Source organism: Phodopus roborovskii, unplaced genomic scaffold (assembly GCF_943737965.1).
Source record: "Phodopus roborovskii unplaced genomic scaffold, PHOROB, whole genome shotgun sequence".
Lineage (NCBI taxonomy): Eukaryota > Metazoa > Chordata > Mammalia > Rodentia > Cricetidae > Phodopus > Phodopus roborovskii.
The window spans coordinates 4,187,653-4,208,318 of NW_026126459.1; the positions used below are offsets into that span (position 1 = coordinate 4,187,653).

Consider the following 20,666-nt stretch of genomic DNA (forward strand, 5'->3'; position numbering starts at 1 on the left):
GGCTGTCCTGGAACTCATCTGTAGACCTGTAGACCAGCCTGGCCTTGAACTCAGAGATCCATCTACAGAGAGAGTTCCAGGACAGACTCCAAAGCTGCACAAGGAAATCCTGTCTCAAGCCACCCCCACCACACACACCAAAAAGAAAGAACTTTGTACCATTCTTCTTTGTATCTTTCCTTTTAGTAAAAGGATTTTCTTTTTCTCATACCTTATAAATACCTTCTCGATTTCCGGTTCTGAACTGCTACACTGGTAAATGTATCTTCTACTTCATAAAACTATATATTCCATAGTACTTACTAGTTTCATAATTTTGTAAAAATACGGTAGTACCTGTCTGTTAGGGTTTTTATTTCTGCTATGTAACATCACGACCAAAAACCAAGTTGGAGAGGAAAGGGATTTGGTTACACTTCCACATTGCAGTCTATCATTGAAAGAAGTAGGGATAGGAACTCAATCAAACAGGTTTCAAACCTGGAGGCAGGAGCTGATGCAAAGACCATGGATGGGTGCTGCTTATGGACTTGCTCATCACGGCTTGTTCAGCCTGTGTTCTTACAGAATTTAGGACCACCAGCCCAGGAATAGTACCACCCACAATGGGCTGGGCCCTCCACCAACAATCACTAAGAAAATGCTCTACAGCTGGATCTTGCAGGAACATATTCTCCATTGAGGTCCCTTCCTTCAGATGACTAGCTGATATCAAACTGACATAAAACTAGCTGGAACAACACCCAGTGACAACTTAGTTTTCTTTTTTCTTTTTTAACCAAGGAACCTACAGATATGATGGTGTACATTACAATAAAATGAGTAATCTTGTTCTTGGTTTATTGTTTCCTCATTTAATACCAAAGTCAGGTGTTGAAGCCCAACACAAAGTAAACAAACGACTAAGGCAGCAAAAAGTTGGGTACAAAAGAGGATACTATTTGAGTGGTCTCTTCTAGAATATTGTTCCTTTTTTTCATTCTTCAGAGAGGGTTTTGCTTATAGCCTTGACTGTCCTGGAGCTCCATATGTAGAACAGACTGGCTTCAAATTTGCAGCGAATTTCCTGCCTCTGCCTCCTGAGATATGTTTTTTTGTTTGTTTTGGTTTTTTAAGACAGGGTTTGGTTTCTCTGTAGGTTTGGAGACTGTCCTGGAACACTCTTTGAAGACCAGGCTGACCTCGAACTTACAGAGATCTGCCTGCCTCTGCCTCCCAAGTGCTGGGACTAAAGGCGTGCGCCACCACCCCGAGATGGGTTTTTTAATGTATGTGTACACATTTTACACAGTCCATCCAAGCTGGCTTGGAACTCTTGACTCTCCTCTCCTACCTCCCCAGTTCTGGGACTATAGGTGTGCTTAGCACCATGCCTGCTCTCACCTCTATGCACGACTAGCCCAAATTCCACAGATTATCCTTAATGAGGAAACCAAATCTATCAGCAAACTCCTCTCTCCTTTAGCTGCAGGTTCTGTTAGACCCACTGGCTGGGAATTTAGCTCTGCCTTCTGCTGGGATCACCGGTGTGCCCACCCCGACCCTGGGATCTGAAGCAGGGCACCTAGCCTCGGTTTTGGGGGACTTTCAGGGAGCAGCAGGGGGAGGGATTTCAGGGGACTGGGGGGAGTGGTAGGGGAAGGGTTTCAGGGGACAGGCAGGGAGCGACAGGCAAAGGCCAAGGGGTCAGAGGCCTGTGGCCTCTCAGCAGGCGGTTCAGTCAGGCCCCTGAGGCCTACATTTCCAGGCCCTAATTCGTGAGGAGGCCTTCAAGACTCAGGTTGGAGTTATTTACAGCAGGCAGGGAACGTCTTGAAATCACTACATGCTCCAGGGCCAGGGTGGAAGGCAACAGTCACCGGGCCAAGTCCAACAATGACCAAAAATTACCACAGAAAGGGCATGGAGAGGACGTGCTTTCTCAAAGTTTCGCTTCGAGTTTTCCTCAGCTTTACCCACATTTCCTCTTTTCGCCACTCACCCCCACTCGAACCCACCTTCTCCCTGAGGTTTTCAAGGTGAATCCCACTCGGACTGTCCCGTACAGTCCGGGATTCCAACTCGGACCCAGAACGCCGAGGCCGACAACCCAGACGTCAAATCTCTATGGGTTTGGCGCCAAATGAGGACCTCTAGAGCGCTCTCCCAATATGGGCGGGGCGAGGGATGTGGGCGGGGCGAGGGATGTGGGTGGAGCGAAGGCGGCGGGCGGGACGAAGACTGTGGGGGCGGGGCTAGAGCCCTAGTGAGTTCTAAGGGGTGGGACGGGACGGGACGTGCAGGCCTCTGGGAGGAGGAAGGGCTGCTGTGGAGCACGCTCTTTGAAAGAGGGCTTTGGGCTTGAGGTCACAACTCCGGAGTCCCTTGGGCAGAGGGAGGTGCTGAGTCAAGGAGAGAGGATTCTAAGTTGGGGCCCAGAGCCGAGGCGGCTGATCTGGGCGGGAGACGACCTGGAACAGTTAGCAGGGCGACATAGGGGTCTCCTGCCCGCCTGAGGCTGCTTTCACTCCAAGCTCTCCATACCTGGCTGTGTACCTCAGACTTTCCATTACCCTCTCCTCTCCGGATTCATTTGCTGCCCTCTCATCTGGGATGAAGAGTAATTTTCTTTGTCCTAATGTGGTTCGAAATAGTCCTCAGAAATCCAACAAATTTTAGTTCCCGTTTAAATAGAAACCCAGGGCCAGCTATGATGTCAGCAGGGCCATCTCTTCAGACTGCCTCTTTTTTCCCCTTAATGGAAACTGACTGTTGAGAATCATAAAACACTTGAAAGACCATCTGCTGAAGTCGCTTGGAAGTGTCTTGGATGACCCAGCAGTAGAGGATGACCTCTATTTTCTTTTGAACCTTTTTGATGTAATAAATACCAAAACAATTTGTAGGGCCCTGCATGGACCCCTGAGGCCTGAGGCGCCTTGAGCTAGTCTGAAGCTCTTGGCCAGAACTCTTTGCCCCAAAGCTTTTTTTGGTACTCTTCCCATGACAACACACCTCGTGACACACACCCCGTGACAACCATACCTCGTGACAACACAGGGAGGAGCTAAGCCAAAAAATTCCTGTAATTTTCCACTGTGCTATAAGTCGGTATTTAAGCCCGTTCTTGCCCCTCAATAAATGACATTCGGCATTTGGCAAACGGCATTTGGCGTTCCGACTTTGCCATTGAACGAATGACCCGTTGTCTTGTCTTTATTTCAATCTCTAGGCTGTTTAGTGGTAGAGATGGTAGCACGGACGCTACAACAATTGGCATTTTGAAGGACTCCTCTCTTCTGTGGATAGTTTAAAGACAAATGCTATAGGTTTTCAAAATTCTCTTATTTTCCGGAATCGTTGCCTGTTTTCTTGAATGGAAATTGTCCATTTGAGAAGGAACCTGATAATGATGGCAGGCTTTCCTTTTGAATCCACCTAAAATACAGGAGCTTTTGAGCAACTTGTTTGAAGCCATCAACAGTATACTGGAGAGCTGCAAAGAGCACAGCAAGATGATTTAGGGAAATCTAACATATGTAGTTTGGTGTAGTGACAGCTGGGAGACAGAAATGTTCATAATATTTGAAGGTTGTGTGCAGTACACACTCAAAGAAAGAAACTGAAATGAGCCTGGTAATGACAAATTCATGAAGTGAGGAGAAAGTCTTGTTAGGCTATCATACTGATGGTTCTATGCAACTTCTTAAATGTTTAAAAACCACAAACAGGGAGAGAAAAAGTACACCTTCCAGTCAAATCAGGGGAAAAAAAGTCTTTCACATCCTCTAAAAATTCTGAATATTGTGAAGGAGCAGTTTCAAACTGGTAAAGGAAATGAGTTGAGCAAATGGTGTTGGAATGACTAGGTAACCATCTGGGAGAAAATAAAATTGGAATCATACTTCACACCTTATACCAAAATAAATTCTAGATAGATCAAACTGAACATTGGAAGAAAAGCACTAGAAGAAAACATGAGGCCATTTATTATTTTATAAGAAAAAATGGTTTTTAAATAAATCTAACATTTTACTTCATGTGTATGAATGTTTTGCCTACATGTATGTATACCACCTGAGTGCCTGATACCAGAAGGGAGCATTGGATCCTTTGAACTGGAGTTAGAGATGGTTGTAAGCCACTGGAGTTACAGATGCTGGGAACTGAATATAGGTCCCCTGCAAGAAGAAGGCATAGCACAAAACCCAGAAACCACAGCAAACTGATAAAGATTATCTTATGTGTATGAGTGTGTGCTTGCATATAAGTAGTGTACCAGTGTGTATCAGTGCTGTTGAGGCCAGCATCAGATCCCCTAGAACTAGAACTACATGCAGTTGGGAGGTACTCTTAAGCACCGAGCCATCTCTCCAGCTTCTGATAAGACTATATTTAATAAGAAAGAAATGGCCTGGTGGCAGCACACACCTGTAATCTAGCATTAGGGAGAAACATTGTCTTAAAGAAAGAGAAAGGCACTCACCTTTAATCCCAGCACTCAGGAGACAGAGGCAGGTGGAGCTTTTGAGTTCAAGGCCACCTGGTCTATAGAGTGAGTTCCAGGATATCCAGGGCTACACATAGAAACATTGTTTCAAAAAACCAAAGTGTGTGTGGAAGAGGGGGTAGAGGGAGAGAGAGACAGAGAAAGAGAGAAGGAGGAGAGAGAAAAAAATCAAATTCTAAAGGCAAAACCCCATTTTCCTATGCAAGACATAGAGAAAAAAACAGGCTACCTTTGTGTCAGAGGCCTGGGGGGAAAGAACTCAGGAATGCCACAATTTCCCTATACATTAAAAAAAAAAATGTGTGGCCAGGCATTTGTGGTGCACATCTTTAATCCCAGCACTTGGTAGGCAGAGACAGGTGAATCTTTTGTGAGTTTGAGGCCAGTCTGAGCTACAGAGTGAGTTCCAGGACAGGCTCCAAAGCAATACAGAGAAACCCTGTCTTGAAAAAAATAAAATTAATAAGTCATTGTATATACTAAAGAAATAGGAAGTCAGCTGGGTCATGACTCACACCTTTAATCTCAGCACTCAGGAGGCAGAGTCAGGTGGATCTCTGAGTTCGAGGCCAGCCTGATCTACAGAGTTTCAAGACAGCCAGGGATACACAAGAGAAAAACCATGTTTCAAAAACAAAAAACAAGCTGGGCAGTGCTGGCACATGCCTTTAGTACTAGCACTCAGGAGGCAGAGGAAGGAGGATCTCAGTGAGTTTGAGGCCAGCCTGATTTACAGAGCGAGTTCCAGGACAGGCTCCAAAGCAGTACAGAGAAACTTTGTCTTGAAAAACCGATAGATAGATAGATAGATAGATAGATAGATAGATAGATAATAAATAAAAAAGGAAAGAAGGAAGTGAGAGAAAAGGAGGAAGAAAGGAAAAAATTAAAAAAGGAAAGAGGGAAACAGGCAGTGAGATTCAGAGCAGGACCTGAGTTTTAAATCACTGCACTGCACTGCCCCTCTGTGGACAATCACCTTATAGCCAAGTAGAGGTTTGTAGTTCCTGTCTGGAGAGTCTCATACCAGGTGTCTGTGAGTGTATGTTCTTGGAGTTTCAAGAGCACAAATTAAGAGAAATACTTTAATAGAGAGCTAAAGAAATAGGGTTCATTACACACAACCCAAAATAATTAACCAGGCAGATCTTCCCTTAAACATTTAATGCATTTAGGAAGTGGACACTTACTCCCTACTGTGTGCCAGGCACTGCACCAGGTATTTGGTAGTAGAGATTCGAGGACAAAGTACCAATGCTAATGAGGGCTGAGAGAAAAGAACACAGATGTTATGGCAGGACATAACCCTCAAGTCTGCCCCTCCCTGTTGCATAATTTTCCATGAATAGTTTCATCTTTCTGGAGAATGTGAACCTTGTGACTGAAAAACATTTTTAGAAACCAGAAAGCAAGTCACTTTGGAGAGCAATTTAGAAATGTGTCTTCTCTGGAGCCATTTACTCACACACAAAAAGACACCAAAAACTCTTCTCTTACTGTCGTAGGACTGAGAAAGCAAAGGCCCTTTTATTCCCTTCCTAGGAGAGTCAGGGTCCTTCCTGTCCAGAGGGGAGGAGGGGCAGACATAGCTATCCTATCTGAACTTCAGGGCTCATGCTTTGAGGTTCGTTTAGTGATGGAAACCATGCACAGATAGCTGTGTGGTGGTGGCACTTGAGAGGCAGTGGCAGGTGGATCTCTGTGAGTTTAAGGCCAGCTTGGTTTACAGAATAAGTTCCAGGACAGCCATGGCTACACAGAGAAACCCTGCCTTGATAAACAAACAAAAGGAAGAAAAGAAAAGGAAGAAACCAAGAGCAGGTGACCAATCATCCCTTATTATCCTCAGCAGTAACTGCAGCATGTGCTGCAGAGCCAGTGCTGAGATACTGTAACTCAGAGGTTCTTAACCTCCCTAGCCCTCAGACCCCTTAAGTTTCTCATGCTGTAATGACCCCCCCACCATAAAATTATTTTGCTGCTACTTCCTAATTTTGCTACTGTTATGAATTGTAATGTAAATATTTTTGAAGAGTTTGCCAAAGGGGTCTCAATCCACAGGTTGAGAACCATTTCTCTATAATGCTCTGTTCTTAGTCTAAAGGCACATGCATGTATACAGATGCACAAACAGACACACATGAGTGTGTACAAAATGCACAATCAGCTCATATGCTCCCTTAATGCTTTTCTTTTTTCCAGACAGGATTTCTCTGTGTAACCCTAAGTGTCCTGGAACTAACTCTGTAGACCAGGCTGGCCTTGAACTCAGAAATTTGCTTGCTTCTGCCTCTCAAGTGCTGGGGTTAAAGGCAGGCACCACCACCAACCAGCCTCATTGATTAATATTTACTAGTGTGTTTTATGTTTTTGTCCTGTTGGGTTTTTGTTTTCATTTGTTTGTTTGGTTTTTTTTTTGTTTGTTTGTTTAAAGACAGGATCTTACTATGTAGACCTGGCTGTCTTAAAACTCACAGAGATCTGCCTGCCTATATCTCCCGAATGCTGTCATTAAAGGCATGCACCACCATGCTCACTATATTGTATATTCCGGAAAGTGGAAACCATCACACTTTCTAAACCATCCTTGTAAGTTTTTTAATACTCTCTAATCCTCCCCAACCAGGCCTCTGGGTCTATCTCATTCTCAACTTTTCCTTGCTTCCCATGTATTTCCCTAGACATTGTTGCAGGTTTTGCTCTATCTCTTTATTCATCATATTGTCCCTCAAGACTGACAGGTGCAACAAATTTTATTGAAACAGTAGAGTATAAAATGTACATACATTAGACTGTTTTTAAATGCTTAGTTGTGAGTGGTGGCCACACCTCCAATGTTACCAGAACTTGGGAGGAGTAGGTAGGAAGATAAAGAGTTCAAGACCAGCCTCAGCTTGATTGCCTGGGCTACATGAGATCCTCTTTCAATTCCCGACTTCCCCAATTAACATTATCTTATTAAATAACATATTTCACCTTTCCTTTGAGCCTCCAATAGTATTTAATTTATAAATTGAATACTTTTTTAACATGTGTGTTTCAGGGAGAGTATACAAGCTCAAGAAACATAGCACAAAGAGGACAAGCGAGTCGGGTGTCTCCTTCCACTATGTGAGCCACAGGGGTTGCACCCAGGTCACCAGGCTTGGCAGCATGTACCTTTACCTGCTGAGCCATCTCACCAGCCTCAGAAACATTTTTCAAAGACTGAATGCCTGGTATAGTGATACATGCCTTTAGTCCTAGTACCCAAGCAGGAAGATCTCTTGAGTTTGAGACCAGTCTGGTCTACATAGTAAGCTCCAGGACAGTCAGAGCTATACAGTGAGACCCTGTAGTATGCTTTCTCATCGAGAGCACCTGCCCACAAATAACAGTCTTATTGAAAGGATAAAAAACATACAGCCTAGCTTCCCCATGACCATTGGAAGTTAGAAGTTTAAAAACACCCACCAGCATGTATTTGAAAACCACCCTAGCTGCATGCAAAACTCAGGAAAAAGAAAACACATGAAATAGCTTGGTCATGATGACTGGTTTCTGGAAATTATTATTATTCATAACCACCTAGTTTCTGAGGAATGTTGTTATCCTCAACAACAGTCTGAAAATTGCTATGGGTCATCCTGTCTACAAAGAAAATTAATAACTAAAAGAGATGGGACTCATGGCAAGAAGGGAAAACTAGAAAGAACAAGTGTCTCTGCCAATAGATATAGATAACTCCCTGACTGGAGAGTACATTCTCCCTGCCCCCATTATCTTAAAGATAAGGCCACTGAGCCCGCTGGTCCTAGAGAAAGAAAACCCCCTAACCTTGCAGGTGCGCTAAACAATCCTGCCTTGTAAAAAACTATGTACTCTATGAAATCTCTGTAACCTAGGAAACCTTACTAACCATCCAAGTTTTGAACTGTCCCATGACCTTGCTTTTAGGCCTAGTGAAAATAACAGGCTAGCTTTGAAACTGGCCTTGTTAGCTTTGATGTGGATCCTATAAAAGCTGTCTCAATTCTGCCCTCGGGATCCTCAGTCCTCTACCCCTGCATGGCGTATGACTGTGGACCCCAGGGCACTTGGAATAAAAACTCCTCATGCTGTTGCATCAAGACCGCTTCTTGTGAGCGATTTGGGGTGTCGCCTTTCCTGAGTGGGAGCGTGAAGGTCCACGCTCTGCAGGTCTTTCATTATTAATTATAAAAGCTTGGCCATTAGCTTAGGCTTGTCCCACTAGCTTATAACTTAATCCTTATTATTAATCTATGTTCTACCAAGTGACTTTTACCTCTCTCCCATTTGGTGTGTCTGACTCATTACGCATCTTGATGGTATCTCCTGCATGCCTTTTCTTCCTCTTCCCCTTGGAAATCCTATCTCTCCTGCCTAACTATTGGCCATTTAGCTCTTTATTAAACCAGTCAGAGGGTGCCTTAGGCAGAGATACATCTTTACAGAGTAAACAAGTATTACCAAACAAGACCGTCTCAAAAAAAAAAAAAAAATCATGTGTATGGTTTTCCTGCTTGCCTGTGTGTGTGTGTGTGTGTGTGTGTGTGTGTGTGTGTGTGTGTGTGTGCACGCAACATATGTATCTGGTGCATGAGAAGATAGAAGAGGGAGTTGTATCCTGTAGAACTGGAGTTAAAGATGTTTATAAGTGTGGGTTCTGGGAACTAAACCTAGTCCTCTGCAAAAGCAGCAAGTGGTCTCAATGAGATAGCTCAGGATGGCTCTCTATGATACTACTTAATCCCTAAGTCTCTCAAGATGGCTCTCACTGAGCCTCCAGTTCTTTTTTTTTTTTTAAGATTTACTTGGTATGCATACAGGTATAGTGTTCTGCCTGCATGTATGCCAAAAGAGAGCACCAGACCTCATTACAGATGGTTGTGAGCCATCATGTGGTTGCTGGGAATTGAACAGCCAGTGCTCTTAACCTCTGAGCCATCTCTTCAGCCCCATCTCTCCACTTCTATCAGTTATCTGTCATTCCATTATCTGCTTTCACCAGCACTGTGTCTTTCTCATTTGGGACGTACATACATACATACATACATACATACATACATATAAAATTTTAGCTGGGCATGGTGATACACACGACTTTAATCCCAGCCCTTGGGATGCAGAGGTAGGTGGATCTCTGAGTTTGAGGCCAGGCTGATCTACAAAGTGAGTTCTAGAACAGCCAAGACTACACACAGAAACCTTGTTGGAAAAAGCAAAATTAGAGTTTGTTTTTGTTTTGTACTTTATGTACATGAGTGTTTTGCCAGAAGAGGAAATCAGATCCTCTGAACTCGAGTTCAGTTATTAGCTACCATGTAGATGCTGAGAACTGAAATCAGGTCCCCTGGAAGAGCAGTGATCTTTATTGTTTTAATTTTGTTTTGTTTTCCAAGACATGGTTTCTCTGTGTAACAGCTGATATCTGCCTGCCTCTACCTCCGCAGTGCAGGGACAAAAGATGTGCAGCACCATGGCCAGGCAAGTGGTCAGTGCTCTTAACCTCTGAGCCATCTCCAGCCTATGGACTTTATTCTCAATATCCCAAGGTTTGAGGAACTCCTCATTCCTATGTGTGAGCTATCAGAGCTGGGCACACCTGTGTGGCTACTGAAACCCACACTCCTATGAGAGGGGCCAACCGCTCTCAACTGCTGAGCCAGCTCTCCTGCCCTCTTTCTTCCTTTTTCTCTCTTTTTTTTTTTTTTTGGGGGGGGGAGGGATGTAGCCTTCCCTGGCTGTCTTGGAACTCACTCTGTAGACCAGGCTAGCCTTGAACTAAGAGATCCACCTGCCTCTGTTCTGGGATTAAAGGCGTTCACTACTACAGCCTGGCTTTTGTTTTATTTTGCTTTACAAACATGCTCTTGCTAAGTAGCCTGGGCTAGACTCAAACTACCAATTCTCTTGCCTCCCCTTTCTGAGTGCCAGGATTACAGGCATGCACAACCATGCCCAACTATATTTTCAAATCATTGCCTACAGTGGTTTGAATAGGAATGATCACCATAGTCTCACACATTTAAATGCTTGGTCCTTAGGGAGTGGCATTACTTGACAGGGACTAGGTGTGATGGTCTTGTTGGAGGACATGTGTCACTGGGGGTGGCTTTGGGGTTTCCAATGCTCTAGCCAGGCCCAGTGGTTCTCTCTTCTTACTGACTGTGGATCCAGATGTAGAACTCTCAGCTCCTTCTCCAGCAGCATGTCTGCCTGCACGCTGCCATGCTTCCCACCATGATGATAACGGACTAAACCATGGAACTATAAGCCAGTCCCAATTAATGTTTTCCCATGGTCATGGTGTCTCTTCACAGCAATAGAACAATGACTAAGTCACTGCACCAAAGGATGGGGACTCTTTTTCTCAACCTCCCAAAGACTAATACTTCTTCTTAGACAATGTGATCTAAGCCATTGAGAATTTTTTTTCTTGTGTTCTTACTCTTGTATGACCATCTCTCACAGGATTGTCAGTAACATAGAGAGAACTATGTCCCTTTGCTTTAACTCCACTTTCAAATAATACTCCGTGGAGAGTAAGGCACAGGTTGGGGGAGTTCCCATGGTAGGGGCCTTGATTTAGGCTTGAAACCCTGAGACTGAGCCCCAGCATCAGCAAATAGATCTGTGCAGCCTACACTGGGCCTTGTACATGCCTGCTGTTTGTACACAGCCAGGTAAGTTCTTAACCTGGGACCTTACTATTCTCCTTTTACAAGAATATGAACTGGGCTCTGTGCTTAAGAGATAGAGGGTTTTCCAGAGAACATGAGTTCAGTTCCCAGTACCCACACCAAGTGACTCACAACTGCCTTAAACTCCCAGGGTATCTAATGCCCTCTTCTGGACTGCACACACACACACACACACACACACACACACACACACACACACACACACACACACACACACACAAATTAAAAAACTAAATCTTAAAAATAAAAGAGCTGGGCAGTGGTGGCACATACCTTTAATCCTAGCACTTGGGAGGCAGAGGCAGGCAGATCACTGTGAGTTTGAGGCCAGCCTGGTCTACAGAGCTAGTTCCAGGACAGCCAGGGCTACACAATGAAACCCTGTCTGGAAAAACCAAAACCAAAACCAAAATAACAGAAAGAATATAGGGTGGTATGGGAACACACATGGGCACGTGATCTCATCTGGGGGAAGGGGAAACATGGCATTTAGGCTGAGCTCCTAAGTGGTTGGCAGGATGAAGACAAACACTGATGTGGGACAGTGTATGAAGCTGACTGGGAAAGCATCTCCTGGGGGACAAGCTCTGTCTCCAGGCCTGTCTTCTGCTCTTGTTCTAGTTCCCTTCATCTTGTGCCTGATTTCAAATACTGTGCTTACTATTGTGGGGAGACAATTCTGACAAATTCTATGATGTGTGCATATGGACTAATCTAAGCTTTAATCTAGTTTTAAATGGGGGGCAAAGAAAAAAATTATCCAAATTTTAGAAACCAAAACGGAAATAAAAACAATTGGTCTTCAAAGAAAACACTAACAAAACCAAAGCAGGAATACTCAGCAGCACTCTGCCCTTGGCCACATGCCTAGTCTTACTTTCCATATCACTTTAAAATGGCTGCACAGAATCCCATAGAATATCTGTTATTAGTAAGCATCCCCTTCTATCCTGAGACTTTCTCACAGTAGAGCTTCAGAAGTGTAATTGACTTATGGGGCAGGCATAATTTAGGGACCTTGTAAGGATGTTTGGTTGTACCCACTCCCATTCCTAGAAAAGAAGTCTGCTCTCAGACTCCAGCAGCCCTCAGCAGAGATGATACACTTCAAACAAAAAATCCCAAGTACAGGTTTTAAAGGAATGCAAACATTTTAGGCTCAAACATATTTCCACTCCTTTAGTTTAAACTTCTTTCATGATCATGCTTCCCACTGACCCCAAACCACATAGAGGCAGCTGGGTCCAGTGACAAAGGCAGGAGACTCACAAGCTCAAGGCCAGCCCAGGAAACTTAGCAAGACCCTGAAATATGAAGGAGTGATTTACTGGTAAAGCCCCTGCCTGGAATAGGCAAGGCTCTAGGTTCTATGCCTAGTACTGCAAACAAAATAATTTAAACCAAAAACATGTAATAAACTTCTGATATGTGCTAATAGCTAACTTAATACAGATAATAGAGGAGCAAGCCCCAAATAATTGTATAACACATATATTTTAACATACATCAATGAATGAATTCTATGGAAATGTTTTACTATATAGATATATGATACATTCAATATATACATGTAAGTGACACATCATATGTTTTGGACTTTCTCATTTGTTCACATTTCCCCAGGTAGAAACCTTCTAACCTCACACACTGACATCAGAGGCATACCTGTGACCATGTAATGCATCAGCATTCACCAGACACTTAACACAGCTCTCCACTTGATACAGAAATAAAAACAAGATGACTGTCTAAAGAAGCAGAGTCCTGCTGAGAAGCTGGAAACAGAGGGTGGTCTGCATAGAGCCATATAAGGATCAAGCAGGCCACTGGGGCCCAAGTACAGCTGTTCCTGTTGTGTCCTTTGTGGTGTAATCCTTGTATTGTGCAGGAAGATGGTTGAGAGCTGGCCTGCCTTATAGGGTGGGAGACAGACCCACTGAAGCTTCTTCAGGGAGGGGCAAGGGGTTCTTTTGCAGTGTGAGGTTCTGGAGAGGTGCAAAGCAAAGAGGCCGCATGTTTGGAGCATACAGTAAACAGGAGAGACAGTATCATGCACAGCCCCTGCTGGAGATGGGCACTGAGCTTAGTGCTTTTCATGGAGTAATGGGTTACACACACACACACACACACACACACACACACACACACACACACACACACACAGGGGGTGGGCAGGATCTGTCATGACTCCCATTTATACACTGCACCAGACTCAGGTGGCTCAAGTGTCAGTGTGGGAAACCGCCAGATGTCAGCCTGGTGTGTTCATACGAGTCTATTTAGTGCAAATGCTACCTCAAGTCACAGCCCTGGGATAGGGGTGGGGGCAGCTCAATGGTAGAGCGCTTGCCTAGCACTGGGGCAAGGTGTCCTGAGTTGTTATCAGTTTTATTTCTAGGTTATTTCAGTGGACAGAATTCAGAAATATCTGTGTTTATCTTTTATGTTTTGTTTCGAGACATGGTCTAGTAGAGCTCAGGTTGGCCTTAAAGTTGGGATGTGTGGAGGCTGGTTTTGAACTCCCTATCCTCCCTGTCCCATCTCCTAGGTGCTGTGGTTACAGGTATCTACCATCATGCCCAGCTAACACACACAATTGTAAACAACAGCCTGAGGTATAGTGAACATAAGGGCATACATGCCCTTAAGGCAAGTTATGGGAGTATGAACTTGTGACCTTTCCCACTGTCAAGTCCCTGGTTTGCTGTGGTAATTCTCTCCATTCTCCTTCCCCTGCTCTTTCTAGTCACCTCTCTTGGGCTTCAGCAAGCAGTTTGAAACATGAAACTCACCTTCAGTTCAGTCAGTTTGATGTCAGAACTGTGTGTGTGTGTGTGGGGGGGGGAGTTGTTTGGTGAATAAGGAAAATCAAATGTATTTATTTCCATAAGTTTATAATATAGTTCACATCACAGACTTTTAGTACACTCTGAGTTCCCAGGAGAGGCTTTGGTAACCAGAGAGGTTTCAGTACTTGTTGATGTTGGCAATTGGAAAGCCTATTCCAGATACTTAAAAGAGTCATCCTTATATTTCTGTTGCTCTACAACCACTTCTGGTACCAAATTCTATATTAGTCAGGATTCTCCAGAGTAATAGAACTTATAGAATGAATCTGTCTTTCTTAAGGAAAGGGATTTATGAGTTCTGGTGTATAGGCAAATATGCAGGCTATATAAATAATAAAATCTGTAAAAAAGAAAATAAAAGAAAAAGAAAAGGGATTTATTAGAATAACTTACAGGCTATGGACCAACTAATCCAACAGTGGCTAACTATGAATGGAAAGTTCAAGAATCCAGGTTTTGGTTGTTCTAAACAGGGTTTCTCTATGTAACCTTGCCTATCCTGAAACTTGCTCTGTAGACCAGGCTGGCCTTGAACTCAGAGATCTGCCTGATTCTGCCTCCCAAGTAAGTGCTGGGATTAAAGGTGTGTGCCACCACTGCCTGTCACCTGCTTGTTTTTTGAAACAAGATCTTGCTGTTTCATAAGGATGTGTTGAATTGTGTCATTGTTGTGGGGCAGAGGCAGGTGAATCTCTGTGATTTCAAGGCCAACCTGGTCTACAGAGTTCCAGGACAGCCAAACACACACAGAAAAACCCTGCCTCCTGTTATTAAGTGAATGAAAGAACGAGTTAGTAAATGGGTGAGATGAATCATCTTCTCCCAGCCCTAACTTTGGCTCGTGGTAGATATAACTTTAATACTCTTTATCCCATGGACTGGGAAGACTCAGGGTCCCCTCGCTGCAGTAGTGCTCTCACTTGCCATCGCTGCTTCCGTTCTCTATCACATCTGACAACATATGCAGGCACCACCTCTGCAGTCTGAGCCTGCTCTTGGGTGAGTTCATTCCATGGAAGATGGTGAGAGTCTAAAGAGCGCCTCATGTGTCACTTTGGACACACTGTCGATGTGCTCACTGTAGAGGAATAAAAAGACAGAAATGGTGGGAACCTCCTATGACCAAGATGTCAGCAGGTGGAGTTGGAGAGATGGCTCAGAGGTTAAGAGCACTGACTGCTCTTTCAGAGGTCCTGTGTACAACTCCCAGCAACCACAAGGTGGCTCACAACTACCTACAATGAGATTTTTGTGCCCTCTTCTGGCCTGCAAGGATACATGCAGGCAGAACACAGTATACACAATAAATAAAAAGATGCCAGCAGGCTAGAATCAAACACCAAAAGGCCAGCAAATGACAGGTGACAGAGAGGGTCTGAACGTTCAGGGTGGAAGTGGGAAAGGGGGGTAAGGAGGTGGGGGTGGGGTGTATAGAACCAAGGAAGACTCTGGGTGGACTGTGGTAAACACACAAGAGGGAAAAAGAAATCAAGGAGGCAAGCAAATTAAAATGGACAGCTGGGCTTAGCTCTCAGGCTAACAAAATCACTCTAGGGGACAAGTGAACAGAGTCCTAGCTCACTGATAATAGGGCTAAATGAATCACAATCCTATTAGTCACCAATGAAAGTGATAGGATCAGCCCACAGGCTTTGGAACAAAGATGAAGTAGCCACAGCAGCATGATGTGAGATGCCAGAGAGAAAGAGGTGCAAAGAGCTGTGAAGGAAGGGGAAAGGAACTCAGAAGCAGCCATGTCTTACAATGGGCTGTGTACAACATTCACTGACCTAGAAGCACTCCTAGGACAAGGCACCATGGCACACACCTGCAACTCAGCACTTGGGCAACTGAGGCAGGAGGCTCTTCATTTTGAGAAAATCTGAGATACATAGTAAGACCCAGTCTCAAACAGTAACATTAATGATGATGGTGATGATACACTTCTGATATGTCTACTTTGCTTGTATCAGGCACTGTGTTCTGGGCTTTACAAAGAGCTGACCAGTTCATTCTGCACATTGACCCTAAACCATACATACCATTATCAATCCCATTTACAGAGAAAGAGCCGGAGACTCAGGATAAGAACCACATAGGGCCATGGAACTAGGAGGTCCTGTGGGAACTGACATTAAAAGCTCAGTGATCTGAGACCACTGCTGCCTCTCTATTCAGCCCTTAAAGGATGACTATGTTTCCAGGCAGTGATGGAGCACACCTTTAATCCCAGCACTTAGGAGGCAGAGGCAGCCGAATCTCTGTGAGTTCAAGGCCAGCCTGGTCTACAGAGTGAGTTTCAGGACAATCAGGGCTACACAGGGAGACCCTGTCTCTGAAAAAAAAAAAAAAAAAATTCCTTTTCTTAGGATTTATTTTAATTTTATGTGTATAAGTGTTTTGCTGGCATGTATATATGTGCACCATGTGCATACCTGGTGCCTTTGGAGGCCAGAAAAGGGCATTAGATACCCTGGAACTAGAATTACAGATGGTTGTGAGCTGTCCTTTGGGTTCTGAGAGTTTACCCAGTTGCAGAGCCCAGCAAAAAGGAGTCCTTTTGGGTAGAGCCTGGCCAGGACTACCAGCCAGGCATGCTTCAAGACTTCCTGACCACAGAGGTGGCAACAATGAAATGAAAATTACCTATGGTTCTCTGATACTCTCTATAATCCCCACACCTTGACCTTTTCTGTAGGGTAAACCAAAAGGGAACCTGTGGTCCTCATTAATGTTTACCTGGGGTAGTCAGCTGACACTGGTGTTTATACCATCCCTTTGTGTGTGTAATATGATATCTGTGTGTGGGGCACATGTGTACTATGGCACACATGTGTCAGTCAGAGGACAATCTTGTCTTCTACCTTGTTTGAGATAGGGTCTTTTTGTTGTGACTTACAAGCTTCTGGGGATTCTCCTGCCTCCACTTCTGTTTCCTTCTCATTGTAGGAATTCTGGGATTATAGGTGCAGGCTGGGTTCTAGATCAGGTCCTTATGCTTGTGTGGCAAGCACGTGTGCGTGCGTGCGCGCGCATGTGCATGTGCGATCCTTTTAAAATTCTGGTTTCTTTTTTGTGTATTTCACAGCACACACAGTATACTCACACACAATTTTTTGTTGTTGTTGTTGTTTTGTTTTGTTTTTCTAGACAGGGTTTCTCTGCATTGTTTTGGAGGTGATCCTGAAACTCACAGAGATCCACCTGCCTCTTCCTCCTGAGTGCTGGGACTAAAGGCGTGTGACCCACTGCACAATTTTTTTTTCTTAGACCTCCAGAACTAAATAAATGTCTTTTTGTCATAATATTCAGCCTTGGTTGTTTCATTGTGGCAACAAAAAGAACTAATTCGTCGGTTTTTAAGGGTTTTAAAAGAACCAATGTACTTGTTCTCTTAAAGCCCTTTTGCCCCAGCCTCCTAAGTGCTGCAATTACAACCGCATGCCACCACTTTCTGTTTGTAAATGGTTTCTTAAGGGCTAGTTTCTGAAACATTTTTATGAGCCAAGACTGAGAAAGTCTAGGGATTCCTGATTAACAGGTACAGACAGGTTCCAAGTACAGACAAGGATTTGTGGTAACCTTTACAAGCCCCCCAGATGTGAACACAGAACCTGCTATTGGGTTTCTGGAAAGCCAAATCGAATCAGTTATGCCCTTGCTGACTATCTTCCAGTGGTCCCCAAGACAAAAATCCAAGGGCTTCATAGAAGTCTCCTTGTTTGTCCAGAGACAGTTTACAAGCCCCTGATGTCCTGCCCATACCCTGCCCCATCTCCTCCCATGTGGCGGCCCCTACCTTCATGAGCCTTTCCCCATCACGTGTGCTCTCCCTCTCCCTGCTGAGCTCTTCTCCACCCCTGGCTCTGCTCTCCTAGCTGCTGCCTCTTTCATATGCCCCCTCCTTCTGCCAGGAAACTGTGCCAGACTCAGTGACATCAATCTTGCATGGCTCCTGGATTCCTGCTTCATCTTCCCAGGGCTCCCAGTACCATGGGCCTCTAACTTGCTGATTGGTGCATTTGCTGTCTGGCACCAAGCTGCTTGTCACCTGGAGCTGTGGGTACCTACTGCTGCATCCCCACAGGTGCCTGTGGCAGTAGACTGAACCTGTGTCTGTGCTTGCGATACTGTGACTAGTCCCTACGTCAGAAAAGTTTAATTTTCATATGAGGTCACTGTACCAGGCTTATTTTCTTAATGTTCAGCACAGGGTAAACCACTGGTAAATGGAGCTGTCATTGTCACCTGACAGTGTAGTACTATTGTGGAAATACTTCAAATTGCAGGAGGACGTAAAATGTCTGAAGGATGCAGTGGTCCTGCACAAAGCCCCCCAGCCAGGTCTCTCTGGCAAACCCTGAGGAGCTAAGCTGGAGGGTGAGGACTTTCTAGTTCCCTGTCTTCCCACTCTGGCCCACCTCACCTGGTACTGGAAATAGAACCGATTCTGTAGGGGCTTTTTAGGCCCAGGGAATAGTTATCCACAGGGTTTCGGAATGAGAAAGAGGACTGGAGAATCTTCCGTTTCTCTTCTACCTCCTTCTTTTTCTTCCTGTGGGGAAGCAAAATGGGTGTCAATAAAACCAGTTCAGAAATTTAGGGGGTTTCTTCAGAACAGTTTCACTGGCACTTTGATACACACTGGGAGAAAAGTAAGAGTTGGCAAGGCTGGTGGAAGGAATGGAAGTGGAGTGTCCACACAAGGCCACACCCCCTCATTAATCTTCTCATAGCAGCCTGAGGGCCAAGACTGAACTCTCCGGCAAGATGACACTGACCTTGAGGACAAGCACACACACAGGGCAGCAGATACACCAGTCTGTACCTCCAGGGATTAACTTGTAATGCCTCAAACTGTCACGAGAATTAAAGGTTTTTATTTCCTAGAGAAACTAAAATAAAGAGGCCAGCGACCTAAAGAAAATAAAGGGAACTGAGAAGACACCTGGGGGAGGTGGAAGCAGTTGAAGTCAGAAGAAAACCAGTATGATGTGTGGAAGACGTATGAATAACTCAGCAAGGGGTGGAGACATTGCAGCCATGAGGAGGATGAAGATGCTATCTCATGCTACCTTCTTTTTAATCTCTTCCACCACTGGATTCTGCCTTAAAATTATTATTTTATATTTTATCACAGTCTCTATATGGAACCATCATTATGTGGTTTTGATTGTTTGTTTGTTTCCGAGACAGAGTCTCACTATGTAGCTCTGGCGGTCCTGTAACTCACTCTGTAGACCAGGCTGGGTCTTGAACTCCCAGAGATCCACTTGTCTCTGCCTCCTGAGTGTTGAGATTAAAGGGGTGCACTTTTTTTTTTTTGTTTTTTTGTTTTTTTGTTTTTTTTTTTAACAGTGCAGGGAACAAGTTATATAAGGATGACTCTCCAGGGATGAGCATGGGCATAGCTTTCCTGGCTCTTGCCCTTTCTGGGGCTATGGGTGGGTGTGAGTATGCCATTATTATTTAGACGTTGTAGCTTTAGTTTGTAAAGTTTATGTCTTTCAGGATATATTCAAACAAAACTTTTTATGATGCAGGCATCACAGCCGTTTCTTATTGTAGGGCATCTAAAGGTTCATCTCCAGCCAACATGTAAACTGTAAACAAGTGATCACTGGGGCTGGAGAGATTGGTCAGCAGTTAAGAGCACTTGGTGCTCTTACAGAGGGCCTAGGTTCAATTCCCAGTATCCACATGGCAGCTCACAACTGTCTGTAACTCTTGTTCCAGGATTTCTGACACCCTCTTCCGTCATTCTTGGGCTCCTGCATGAATGGAGTATACATATCTGCATGCAGTCACATAGACATAGAATTTTTTTTTTTTAAAAATCCCTCAACCTCCCCATAAAACTTCTGGGACCACAGGTCTCAAGAAAAAGTTGTGGCAAGAGAGCGGGGATGGAGAAAGGCACTGAGACGAATGATGAGGGGTGGAGAGAGAGTGAGCAGGTAGAACAGATGTGAGAAGCCAGCTGCCAGAAAGACTAGAAAACCCTCCTGGCCATGGCTACAGGTGACAAAACAGAGCATGTGGGAGAAGCAGAGCCCCAGGATCTTGGGTTGAAGAAGGTGGTGCTTTGTGAGTGATCCCAAGTTGCATCTGAGGTTCCAGGCTCTCAGCCCTGATGTAGCTCTCTAGCCCACCTTCACCTTCAGAATCAGGACCCCCCGTTTCTTTCTTCCTTAATAAGCTGTCTCTATCACAATCTACATATCCCTAGTCTGTAATGAGTACGGTTTTTCCTGCCGGCAGCCTAGTCTTGTCCTGCCGCCACGCTGCCAGCCCCAAATAATGCACAGACTCTGTATTAGATATAATCCTGTTGGCCAGTTACTACTTTCTTATCGGCTAGCTCTGTCTTAAGTATTAACCCATTTGTGTTAATCTATGTATTTCCACGTGGTCTTCTTACCCGGAGCCGGCTGCCGCGTACTGCTCTCTCCAGACTCTCCATCTTGGCTCCTGCTTACTACTTCCTCTTTCCTCCTTGTCTCCTAGTCCCTCCTATCTTGCTTTCCTATTGGCCAACAGTGCTTTATTCATTAACCAGTATGAGAAACATATATACATAATGACATCTCCCATCACTAGTCCAGTCCTTTGTTCTGAGACACA

The 20,666-nt window shown here is 44.5% G+C and overlaps 1 protein-coding gene across 1 annotated transcript in view; it reads right to left on the reverse strand.

Annotated features, from left to right (window-relative positions):
- Positions 1-14,803: 14,803 nt before the first annotated feature.
- Fam227a (family with sequence similarity 227 member A) overlaps positions 14,804-20,666 on the reverse strand; it is a 51,506-nt gene continuing 45,643 nt past the window's right edge. Inside the window, exons 17-18 of the mRNA XM_051189402.1 lie at positions 18,469-18,597; positions 14,804-15,120 (exon numbers count right to left, since the gene is read on the reverse strand). Coding sequence (XP_051045359.1) covers positions 15,048-15,120; positions 18,469-18,597 — 202 coding nt within the window. The 3' untranslated portion in view covers positions 14,804-15,047. The remainder of the gene's footprint in view (positions 15,121-18,468; positions 18,598-20,666) is intronic.